Source organism: Pocillopora verrucosa, chromosome 4 (assembly GCF_036669915.1).
Source record: "Pocillopora verrucosa isolate sample1 chromosome 4, ASM3666991v2, whole genome shotgun sequence".
Taxonomy (NCBI): Eukaryota; Metazoa; Cnidaria; class Anthozoa; order Scleractinia; family Pocilloporidae; genus Pocillopora; species Pocillopora verrucosa.
In genome coordinates, this window is record NC_089315.1 from 28,446,821 (window position 1) to 28,459,501 (window position 12,681).

The 12,681-nt window shown below is 38.6% G+C and overlaps 1 protein-coding gene across 1 annotated transcript; it reads right to left on the bottom strand.

Moving 5' to 3' along the window:
• Positions 1-327: 327 nt before the first annotated feature.
• On the bottom strand, positions 328-11,252 carry LOC131785232 (uncharacterized). The gene is made up of 14 exons (XM_066165896.1): positions 11,118-11,252; positions 10,213-10,400; positions 9,729-9,863; positions 8,856-9,027; positions 8,369-8,629; positions 7,356-7,520; positions 7,066-7,140; positions 6,738-6,812; positions 6,563-6,624; positions 4,636-6,088; positions 2,557-4,229; positions 2,002-2,234; positions 1,206-1,412; positions 328-709 (listed from the first exon to the last, which is right to left on the bottom strand). Exons 2-14 carry the CDS (start codon positions 10,393-10,395, stop codon positions 337-339), a joined length of 5,067 nt encoding a protein of 1,688 aa, XP_066021993.1. The 5' UTR covers positions 10,396-10,400; positions 11,118-11,252; the 3' UTR covers positions 328-336.
• Positions 11,253-12,681: the final 1,429 nt, after the last annotated feature.

Genomic DNA, 12,681 nt, shown 5'->3' on the forward strand with positions numbered 1-12,681 from the left:
AGGCTAAAGCTTTTAAGGTTCATGTTCTTTTAACGTTAGGATATTTTTTTTTCTTCACGGGGTCTTTAGGAATGACATTTTAAGTTTCTCCAAATGTACCTACTTGACAACTTAATCAGGATTGCACGATTTTGCCATACAAACGTTCTTTAGAAAAGAGTGTCAATCGTTGCCTAGCGATGTCATCAAAAATAGACAAGGATTAACACTACATTTCAATTGCTTTTTAAAAAGAAGAAATTTCAATAATATTTACAACCACGATATTTCATTTAATAGCTCTAGTTTAAAAGTAGTCCATGGTCAGAAATATTGGGATCAAAACGATTTTATTCTTCACTTGATCCATAGGATACTTTTTCCTTCGTGGATGTTCGACCCAAACGTCGCTATCATCTCGTTGGACATGTGAAGAGGTCCCACATGCCTAATGATGCTCTCATTTGAAGGATATTTGATACAATGTGGAACACTTAACTCCCCCTTGAGGTCTCGGTGCGTTTGATAGTGTTTAACTTGGCGTACTAGATCGAATCTCTTAAGCAAGAAAAACAATGCGATTTCCAGTACTTTGGAGAGGATGACAATACCAATGATAACCAAAAACATGTAAAACGTGTCCAAGATAACTCCTCGAAGGGCTGCCAAATAAGGAGATAGAGCCTTTTTGTGGACTTCTTTGTAACGAAAACGGTCGAACTTGGTAAATCTAAAAAAAAAACAAAAACAAAAACATTGCACGTGAAAAATTAGCTTGCTCTTCCAATAGTATCTGTCGTCTTAACATCGTTTTAATTTCTGCATCACTCATACTTATTTCGTACAGTTTGGTGGAGGACGGCTAATGGGTTAAGAGGCATAATATTAAAATAAAAGGAAGCTTCGCGGTTTCCACTGAAATGAACGAAAAGCTGCATTCATAAAACTGAAACTGTTTCAAACCACAAGAATGTAGATAAAAGCTCTACTTATTTGCTAAAATTGGCGAAAACTCCAACAAAATGAAAAGAAACAAGTCTCAATGGCCATTCCGGTGGCTATCCTGGATGGCGTTGAATCCCCATCCCCTACGTTGTTGCTAATGAACTAAAAAATTGTTATTTACACGAATTAAGGCATGAAACGAGAGTTTACTGAAAGTAACTCGAGGATAATACTTGCGCTCTCCAACCCAAATTCATGAAAATTATTGGATTGCAACTCACCTCTGTGGAATAACCGGTTCTAAGTTACATTCAAACTGCGTCAGCTTGTTTAAAAAGTCCTTGTTATACGGTCCCACTCCATCACAATCCATTCCAGGCTCCTGAGCCCACGAGCAGTACTCTTCATTATGCAAGTCAGCTTTTGCGCATTGATACGCTTGGTACATTTCAGCCTTCTTTCTGTAGAACGAGATTCTTGTATTCACTCTGAAAAAGAAAAAGTATAAAAAAAAAGAAGATAAAAATGAGCCGAATGAACAAACTTTCGAACCATACAACGGTACAGATCGAGGATTTATGGCTGGATGGTCGGAGGAAGGGACAGATTGCATCATGGGAAGGAGTGCCAGGCTGCATCCACAATCCGACTAACAACGGTGTTCAAAATTGTAGTGTTTTTGTTTACGACAATGTCAAAGTTTGACTAAGAAATGATACATCGCCTTTGTCATTTTTCAACAATGATATTTCCCTTAACAAATCTATTTTGATTTTTTCATTTTTTTTTTCAGTATTAAGAGCAACTAGTCATCTTCTTCGACAAAGAGAACGCATAGCACTCTGCCATAACGGGTGTCAAGAGAACTTATTATCGAAAAATCCGTTCAATTTTGAATAAAAAACTGATCGATTCCAAACAACTTTTCCATTTCAATCGACTAAATTTGGAAAAAGAATTTAGTTCCAACACTTGAACAAAAGCAAAACGATGCAACTTTATGGGAAAAACTCTGTTAGTTTGGACGGTCTATCTTCATTTTTATCCCTCACGGTTGGAGAGGAGATGATTAATTACCTGTTCTCGTAGTACGGAATATGGACGTCATTAACCAAAAAAGCATTTGATGTTATTCTTGTGTTGACAATCTTCCTCATGGTCAGAAGCGGTGCCATTTTAAGGTCGAAATATCCAACAATTTCCATAGTTTCGACGTTCATGGAGTGCTTAGCAGTTATTATGACAACATATACCGACAAAATGGCAATTACCAACAGCAAACACATCGGAACAAAATTTGTGTTGTTGATCTATAACGAGAAACAAAGGTACAAGTTAATAAGATTCTTGAGAGCAAGGGGGTGCGAAGTCAAGAAATCAATGCGCAGCAGATTAAATTAGTTTTGATCATGACGAATCAATACGTTAGTTTGTTTCCTGTCTTGAGCTTGTAACCCCTTGATTTGGTTACCAACTCCCAGGCCGTGCCAGAGAGCAAGGGCTTACGCGGTGAGCTTAGAAGTTTACAGCAGATGAAAAAAAGTACCATTACATATTTTGGGGATTAAGCTCCCTTAAGGGACTACAGATAAAATAATAATAATTATATATACACCGATATGAATTACTTACCTGATAATTAAGCTGTTTGAGTTTGACCAGAAACTTTAGAAAAACCTTGTTAAGATTGTCAAGCCCCTTTAATCCAAGTCGAGTGGCTCTCTTGCTTTTTGACTCTTGCAAAGTTATCTCTTTGTCAGGTTGGTCTCCTCTAACATTTGGAAGCGAATCTTGACTTTGATCCAATAGACTTTCTTGGGAAGAGTCAATAAATCGAGGTGGGCGGGAAGAATCTTCGAGATTTGGATTCTTCATATTAAATTCATCAACCTTTGTCTCTTTTTCGTTTCCTCTTGCTTCGTTTTTTTGTTTATCTATCCTTGCCTTTTCTTCCTTCCTCTTCTTCTTGGCCTCCTTTTTCTCCTCTTTTTTTTGTATTTCTTCCAGCTTGAACACTTTCGGAAAGCCATGTAGAAGCACAATCGCCAACTGGTATGTTCTACAATGCCGATAAACAAACCACAGAACATCAAAAACAATCAATACAGATATGAAAATCCCGTTCCTGTAGAGCTGCACGATCCATTCTAAAGCTAACAACTCTTCCGCTCTTTCTATACGTAGATTGCGTGATATGTTAACGTTTGGAGCTGATACTTGCTGAATATTTACTTTTGCGCTTATCTGAGTTTTTCTCTGCCACATAGTGAGATTGATGTCTTGTGCTCTTTTTGGGGCGATGGGTGGTTCACTGTCGAAAGTTTGGAAAATGTCGTCAAACGATGGAAGTTTTGCCTTTACACTCGGAAAATTGACCGATAGCCCGACCCACTCGATAAAAGGTTTTTTAATACCTCCTCCACCAAAAGCTCTCGATAGACCATCCAAAGACTTGTAAAGTCCTTTAGCAACCTTCAACCAAAAGCTTTTCTCTATTTTCGCTTGAATCTGTGAGATCCTGGTATTTATTTCATTACTATACGCCTCCAGTCGCTCATTAAGTCGCTTCCTCTCCTTTTCGAATTTTGCTTTTGACGCAGAAAATTGTTTCTTGATCCGATCCTCCGCCGCGTACAGGATAGATTTCCGCTTCATCTCTTCTTCCTGTCTTTCTCTCATTTCTCTGAAATGTTTCTCTAAGAACACGTTCAGCGCCTTTAAATTTTTCTCACAAGCTGCCTTTCCTTCACTAAGAAGCGACCATTGGCGATCTATTTCTTGTGCTTTGTGCTTGTCCATCTCCTGAAGAAACTTTTCTTCCAGTTTTGCCTGTTGCTCGTGAAAGGTCTTGTATTTCTCGAGTGTCTTTACATTCGTATGGTGAATAGCAGTCAGAATTACAAACAGGGCAGTCAGTGTTAAAAGGAAACTCTTAACAAGTCTTACTCCAACAAACCAGACGACAAACAAGATATGCCTGAAATGTAGTTCATTATCCCGATCACGGTGGTAGCTATCTTTTGGGCGTGTTTTATAACCGTAAATAAGAATTGCTAGAAAGAAGAGAAACATCCCTCCTGCTGCCCCACCAAATGGAATAAAGACTTCTAGCTTTTTCAGATCAAAAGTTTCGTCATTGTCAGGTGGTTTAAATTCAGGTATCCTTCTTGGACTAACGAGGATGAGTTTTAAAGTCTTGCGGGAGTCTGTTAGGCGAACAACAAACTGTTTATCGATCAAGTTTGCGTCACCACCAGAGGGAAGATTGAATTCCACTTGGAAGAGACAGTCTTCATTTTTTATTGCTGAAAAATTAAGTGACAATAAAAACAAGTCTAAATGAATTATTTTCAAATATTTTTCGCAACAGATGGGCTGTGAAGAAATATTTGAGGGATTCTTGTTACAATCCAAGGATTACATCATAGGAATTTGCGCATTTTCTTCTACTGGTGCACCAGCGCTCAAGGAAACTGACAGCACGTTCATGGTTTGAGTTTCGAATTATCTGTTAATTTAACCCTTTGAGTATTATGATCACATGGACGGCTTTTCTCGAAACAATTTTGGAAATTTTTCATGAAATAAATAGAAAGCTTCTTTAGAACAAAATATCGAGTGCTCTGTTAAAGCACTTTGAAATTGGAATAGCCTTCAACCCCTTCCTCTCTGCATTTGTCCACCTCGTAAAGGAGTAATGGCGGAACTTACCAATGTCATAGTAATAAACGTTTACATCTGGTCGGTCTTGATCCGTCAGCCTCGCCACAAAGAACCCTGGACAGGTGCTGACTCGTCCAGTTAAACGTATGGTCCAGAATGTCCTATTTCTCAAAAGCTTTCCAGCAAACGAGTTATCATTCAATATAACCGTCCCTGGATACACATGTTGCAGTATGGAGCGTTCAGATGGGACCTCAACATGGACTTCTTGCGAGCCTGAGTTGTTGAATACTTTATACACTCGTCCACTATCCTCATGAGCTACTTTTGCCGTAACTTGTGTTAGCTCTTCAAAGTTATTTATTGATGCTTTGGGCGAGATTACCAAAAATTTCTCTGCGTCGAAAGTTTGGCAGTTATCTTGTGGCCAACTGTTCGTGTTTATTTTAAAAGGTTCTGTAGGTTGAATAAAAAGCTTGTCAGTGGTGTTGTGTGGTTCTGATTTTTGTTCGGTTTTATACCAGCCCACACTGTAGTTTGACTCTCCAACTTTGCCACTTATCATCAAAAAAGTTCCCAAGTTATTTCTGATCTTGGAGGAATGTCTTAAAACTATGTAACCATAGTCGTAGCTTGTCGTTTCTCGACCAGTTTCTTGGGTATAGTTCTTGTCGCGTTTCTCTTGAATTTTCCTCAAAAACTTTCCATCTTTCCATAGAGACGCCTCGAACTCGAATACGGGACCTCTCGATAACTTCACGTGACATTTGAAATGTCCCCCACTGGAAAATACAGGCATGATAGGAATGATGAACTGTTTTTCCCCAACGCAAGTGACCTGTGAATCGATGCATGAAGATTTGTAATGCGTACACGCACAGCTCGAACAGGTGCAGTTCTCTCGGAAACAGCAATCAAAGCAATACATAAAGTGCTCTCCATACTCTTGCTTCGAGTCATGTAAGGTATTGCTCCTGGTTAGAGAGCAGACAGGGTTCTTTAAGGAACTAATCGTACATTCATTGCGACATTTGTTGCAATCGTTCCTTAGTGTGTGACAAGCTTTGGAACTCTCTTCTTTCCAATAGTCTTGGTTCCTGTTTTCGACGCCAAATAGCCTAACGACGGGATTTTCAGCGCCATTACACGAAAGTATATTTCCTTGGGTCGGCAGAGTTTTCAACTTCCCATCATACCTTGGGCAAGGAGTGTTCGGTTGTCCTTTAATAATCTGCACGTTTTCAGAAGATTCCTTTAAATCTATCCGGTAATAGTCCGGAACTGGAGAGCTGCATAATTCCCTTAGGACAATCTGTGAAGTCACGTCTTTTGGAAGCTTACTGTTGTCGTTAGCGTCATGTTTGACTTCACGGAAGGTCGTGCCATAGTCGATGGTTAGTATTCGAAGCTTTATCGCCAGACCACTTGATCGGTTAAACCAGAGGCTAGAAGAGCTTGAGTCATTGCTGACAGTTTTTCTTAGTGGTATATCATCTTTAGCCTAAAGAGAGTAAAGGAATATTTTTTTAAAGGCAAGTTCTTGTAAGTGGATTCCCTCAGGAAAGTGAGAAAGTTCCAGTAATTGCAGATGGGGTACAGGCCTAGGACAAATACCCTCAGGAATCACTTCAAGCAGCAGTGGGCTTTAGGTGATCATAACCGCTTACTTAAGCATATGGCCACCGATACTGAACAAAAGAGCAAATACAATACTCCGTCGGGTTGTTCAAAGCTGGATTAAGATAACCCAGGGTTAGTGTGAAATCTGATTTCAGATCTAATAGCTTAAAAGAAAATTCAGTTGAATTCTTTTTGTCTAGAATATGATTATATGATGCTCTAAAAAGAAGGCAAGAAATTATCCCAAAAAGGCTTTTGAATAAAGGAATAAACAAACCCGATTAAAATTTAACTTTGGTTTAGCGCTAATCGGCCTTCGAACAACTGGGGCCCTGGCCTTCAGTCCCGTTGTTACCTTTAAAACATCTTCATAGACAATGTTCGGAGAAACTTGAATGTGAGGCAGTTGGGATATGTCTAAAATAAAATGAATCAGAATGTTAGGGTGAAGACGTTTGTCGTTGGATTCATGACTGTTAATAACCTAAGCAACGGAAACAGTATCGCATGCACCTAAAATGTGACTGTACCAGTACAATTTCTGTCTGTTTTTCCGGTGCATTGAACGGATTCAAATTCCTTAAAACTGCACTGAGGACGACACTCTGAAAGATTAAACGCAAAACATAGGTAATTGAAATGAAGTAAGCATGTAGCTCAAAATTTTAGTCAATTGACCCCCAATGAATCGTTCACATATTTTTGCAAATAGTACAACTCAGGTTTATCAGATTTTGCATATGTAGCCAATGTAAAAGAAAATCGTGATTATATTCATAATAGCAATGCATTTATTTAACTAAACGCTAATACAAAGGATCAACAACTTGTACGAAATGATATTTTGAGTGAACTTACTTTTGCATACAGCTTGATGCGTGTGATTGCAAGAGGAAACTTCAAAGAAACCACTCTGGCACTTTTGATCACATTCTTTACAACAACAAAAAAAAGGAACAGAAGATTCTTTAGGTTTTCTTCACAAAGTTCTCAAGAAAACAAAAACGATGAAGCAAGTCCTACAAACAAGTCTTGTCTGTGTGGTGAACCGAAAATCTTAGAAGTAAACTACATCATGTTGCTGAAATGATCAATAGAACACTCAGTCCACAGATATATCTAATGATTAGTTTCTGGGACCAACTTACTGAACACACATCGCATGTCCTCTTCATTGCCACCCTTAAGTCTGATAGCTCGCATTCTCCTTGGACAGACGCATTTTCCCACCAGAGGATCACAGGCACCGTTAATACATGATGTATTTTTATCAAAACATCTATTCTCAGAAATGAATCCGGCGTTGGGAACGTCTGAAAAAATTCAGGAAAATCACACAATCGGTATCTCATTTCTATGAAGAAGTCACTTTAATTGAAGAAGGATTGAGAGAATACATGTATTTTGAAAATCTCATTATTCAGAGCCAAACATGTTATTTTTCCTAAGTTATTTATGTTTAATAATATGCCGAGGGAGCTTCACCCAAATACCGAATGCGCAAAGTTGTTGCTGATATCTGAACCTCAAGTCAACTTCAAGGGTTACAAGTAGCCTACTCAGCCTTATGTTAAGGACAAGCAACTGCCCCTTGACCACAAGCCAGATGATAAGCTGTTATCCAGGCACCATATATAGGTTGATAAGTCGAATGAGAAACTCCTTTGCTGTAATTCAAGTTGCTCTGAAAGTGCTAATAGGGCGATTTACTCTCATCAACCTTATGTTTTTTGATAAACAACCAGGATATTACAAACTCTTAGTTTATAGTATGACTGTAAATATATGGAAATCATGTACGTGAACTGCGGATAAAGAAATGAATATGGAAGCGATCCTTGCAGTAATGAACACTACTTAAGCAGTGGTGAAACTACGGTCTTCACGGGTTTATTTTGGTTCAAATCCCGTACAGGCCTGAATTCTTATCAGGCCTTATTTTCACTACTGCTTAATTACTGCGAAGATCGCTTCCATATTCTGTTTATATTATCCTGTAAGTTTTATAGTTAGTAGCGACCGTTCGCACAGGCAGACTGAGTGCCAAGCTCCTCCCAAAATCACCAGGATTAACCACACAAGCCACTTTTTTCTTGTTTTTTTTTTTTGTTTGTTTTTTTTAATTGTGGACAAGAAAGACAAAGTTAAAATATGTACTTACCAAAAATGTTGATTTTCAGCCTTGTATCGTTGGTTGCAACTCTCACTTCATTATTATTTTCTGACTTCAAAAAAACTCTGGAGTCTGAACGAAGAAATTCTCTGGGAAAGTAAATAGTAATTTCCACGTTCGCTGTCTGCAGCTGAGCGTGTAACACACATGCGCAAACGGCCACCACCAAGAACTGTGTACCACTCGGTGAGGGTCCAACACCATTCAGACTGGTACGGGACGAACTCAGGTAGGAGGTTCTCGAAATGTCTGTTCAAGAAGAGTACATGTATAAAAAAATGTCCCTTTTTTTCTTATCAGTGTCAACAATTATGTTCAGGTCAAAAATAATTTGGTGTTACAATTGATACCAAAAATATCCTCTTCTGATTGTTTTGCAACTGAGCAGAACGATTAATCTAAAATATTATCTGCAGTTAGAATTGATATTTAGATTTAAAAGCACTGGAGATGAATGTCAATATAAAGCACAAACCTTCAACTGACTCGTTTGCATCTGTTTTTTGCCGCTTTTTCCAGTAACAAAAATAACACAGTGCGGACACCATGAGTCCAAGGATGAAAAATGATACCAATGCACTGAAAATGATGACTAGAAGCTTCTCTGTTCCATTTGTGTCAGCTGACAGCTTGATTTGGGGCGCGTACTGAAGAAAGAAATGGTAGCGTTTATATGTTGATGGTGACAGGCGAAAAGAGGCCTTAGCTTCATGGAGGCCCAACTACATATTTGGGAGTAAGTAGCAGGCCCGTATGAACAAGTTTTGAACTTAGGGGGCACAACGGATAGCACAGTTGTGGGTGTTTAATGGTGGGTACTGAGCTCAACCCAATAGGCGGGTCCGGGAGCATCCTCCCACGGCGGTGACTTTTGAAAATCAAGACACGCTCTAATGCCATTCCGCACATTTTCAGACACTTTTTGCGATGCAATATGTTTTAAGACTCAAGGCATCTGTTCTTGACTATTTTATTAAATTATTTCCAAAAAAAAGGGGGGGGGCTACATTTACGGCCCAGTGTAGGTACTTTGTTTATTAGGCCTTAGGGTTAGGGTTAGAGAGAGAGAGACAGAGAGAGAGAGAGAGAGAGAGAGAGAGACAGAGAGAGACCCGGGACGGGTCGGGAGGCAGGCTGGCGGCTAGTGAGGTTAGTAAAGAGGTAGGTAAGTAGGAAGATTGGTAGTAAAGCAGATAGGCAGGTTAGTAAAGAGATAAGGAGGTAGGTCTATAGGTAGGAAGGGAGAGGGTTAGCTGGAAGTATGTTTGGGCAGGTAGGGGTTAGTTCATGATATATCACTGGACTAGATTGTGGCAAGGTAGTCGATAAATAGTTAAAAAAGACTTACCACTTCTAACAATATTGGATTGTTATCCGCAAGTGCTGTGTAAGATATCTTTACGAGTGAATTATTGTCGTCCTCTGGGGTTGTGGTGAGGAGTTCAATCCAAAATTCGCTGCTCTCGTAAAAAAATATTTTTCCCTGTTATAAGAAAAGAGACGATAAATGCAACATAGACAATATTTCATAACTAATAAAAGAGACACTCAACTTGACTAGAGGGAACGCCGCTGAGAGTCCTTCAGTTGTTTGGACGTACAACAAAATTCGCTGTTGTCCGCGCATCCCGACAAAGAAAGAAGAAGGAAAGAGGCCGAGAGAAGAAACACGTTTAAAAAAATAAGAGGCGTGACCAAAATAAAACGAAATATTAAAAAAAACACACACAAAAAAAAAGAAACATGAAAAAGTTTTTGATCGTCGTTAACAGCTAACGAAAATCTTACTAAAATCTACCGATCCTCGACCTAACAGGGCACCGATCACTCACTGGTAAATTGTGGCGAATAATCAAAGTCCTGCTGTGTTCACTGGCGTTACTGTAGTCCACTCTATCGCCAGTTTCTGGAAGGCCAACGAATTTTTGGTACGTTTGTATGGCTGACGTTGTTGAAGCAATGAAAACAGAAAAAAAGAGGGGAACGAGTCTTCGAATTGATGGCTGCGTCGTCATTTTATCTATGGAAATCACCCCAAAGAAGATAAAAATATCGTTAGTGATGCAGTCAAAACCGTCTCGGCAGCTTATCATTCGAAATCAAAGACAAATACTCAAACAGAAGGCTTAATACTACTAAATAAAATAATTCCAAAGAAAATGGGGACCATGAACCCACTGGTTATTGTAACATAATCATCATGATATCACCTTTATTGTAACGTTCTTATCAACATTTCTTTGCTCACTAACTGTAGCTGGTCCATACAATACTCAAGTTCAATGTATCGGTAAAAATTGTACATGCCCTGAGGCCGTAGATTTCGTCATCCACAGCAGAATTTGTTAATTTACTTGTTGTTTCGTTAAAACGCTAAGCACTGAAAAAAGGACGAGAAACTTAAAAGAATTCGCCTTTAGCGTTTGCAATTTCCGCTTTCACACGCCATTTTCATGTCGCAATGAATAATTTTCTGTCCATCAATTCATTTCTTCTGAAAATCGCTCACAATGATATATATTCCTACTTTTCCGTAGCCTCTGGACACGACAGATAAACATCACGCGTCATACGTCAAACATTTATTCAGACCGCACGGCTAACATTTCTTATCAGCAATAAAAGCGTCTACAATGCAAACTTTATCCGTCAGTTCCAAATTTAGACTGAATAAGACAACTAGCATATAAATTACGGTTGGTAGCATTTGTGGTGTGCGCCTTGAAGGAAAACTCACCTCATTAGAAGAGTCTTATGTCGCAGATAACAACTTGCCGGACAACTCTCAGAACTTGTCAATTCTCAACAACAGCACATATAACTTACCTATTATAATATCTTCTGAAACAAACCCGTTCAACATCCTCTGTTATACCAGAGTAATCGTTGCTTTAAATACGTACAACTCATCTCCACTAAAAACTTCTTGTCCATTTAAGGTCAACCTCAATGTCTGTCTATATTTTTATCGAACGGAACGGAAATGTTATTAAAGAAGTCCTTGAGATAATAAGAGTCATGCGGTGATGACGTAACAGAGCACATCAAGGGGCGCGTTTAGTTTGTTTGTATATTTTTTTACGAACGAGACGAAATAAGTCAAATATGGTGAAATGAATTTAGGGACATTGATTCAAATTTCTTCCATTAAATTCTCTCTGTTTAATGCTCTGTAAAACAAAAGGTATTCTCAACAAACCTCTCAAAGTATTATCTTCAAAGCTGGAACTGTTAGTCAACTTGAATGTGTTCCAGCGGGTCACGCATGAGCTACTCCAAGAGCAGGTCACGCAATGTATTCGAGTCTGACGCGAGCGGTTTCATCGCGCGAGAGTATTGGTATTCCACGCACATTTGAGTGAGTGGAAGTTTTTTTGGCCTCGCAAATATTCACAAACCTTTACTATGATGTACAGCAAAATGGAATGCATGCAGAAACAGTTTTTTTCCCTCTATTATTTTGAGGTCTATCTTTTGCAACTCTTGCTTCGTCTTAAGGCTTCTGTAGCTTAAGTTTCTTTCATCGAAATCATGATCACGGACAACAAAAATAAATGATCGCCTCTTCCTCGCAAGATCGTCATTAGGATGAATAAAACAAAACTCTCGTCAGGATTGGGATTGGTTCTCTCTGGCTGTCTGGTTTAATTATTTTTTATCTTAATTTTTTTTTCTTTTTCGAAGTGTAAACACCTCACAAATGACACAGATGAAGAACGACAATCGTAGCCATGAAACTTTATCAATATGCACTTCCCCGGTATTGAGAACTGATAAATCTAGCCCGAAATGTAAAGATCACCGGCTTTTAATTGCTTTCAAGAGGGTATTTAAGCTAAGAAGTCATTCAAATTTAGATCATCTTGTTTAGTGTCAGCCAATTTCGACCGAATTCCCGTAAATTGAAAAACCAATAATTTGTTAGATAGTTCGAGTATAACGTGTTAGGCAAACGGAAGAAAATTATCCTCCTTCTCTTCTACTTACAGCCGTTTTAACATATCCGTAAAAATGTTTTTCTTAACCCTCTGCATATCTTTTCTTCCATATCTTTTCAACAGGCCTAATTAAAAAACCAGAGTTCAATTTTCCGTTGTATCGAAAAACAGTCATGCTCAAATTCACCACTGTCTGTTAAAAGAGATGTTATAAAGTGAAATTATTTTATTTAATTGATTTTATAAATTTTTTCATTCATTGTAGTCAGATTTGGGTGACCGTGGGAATCTAAACGCCTAACCATGCAAATGCTTGCTGTAAGTTCAACTGAATACGGATGCATGGGCATATTTAGAGAAGTG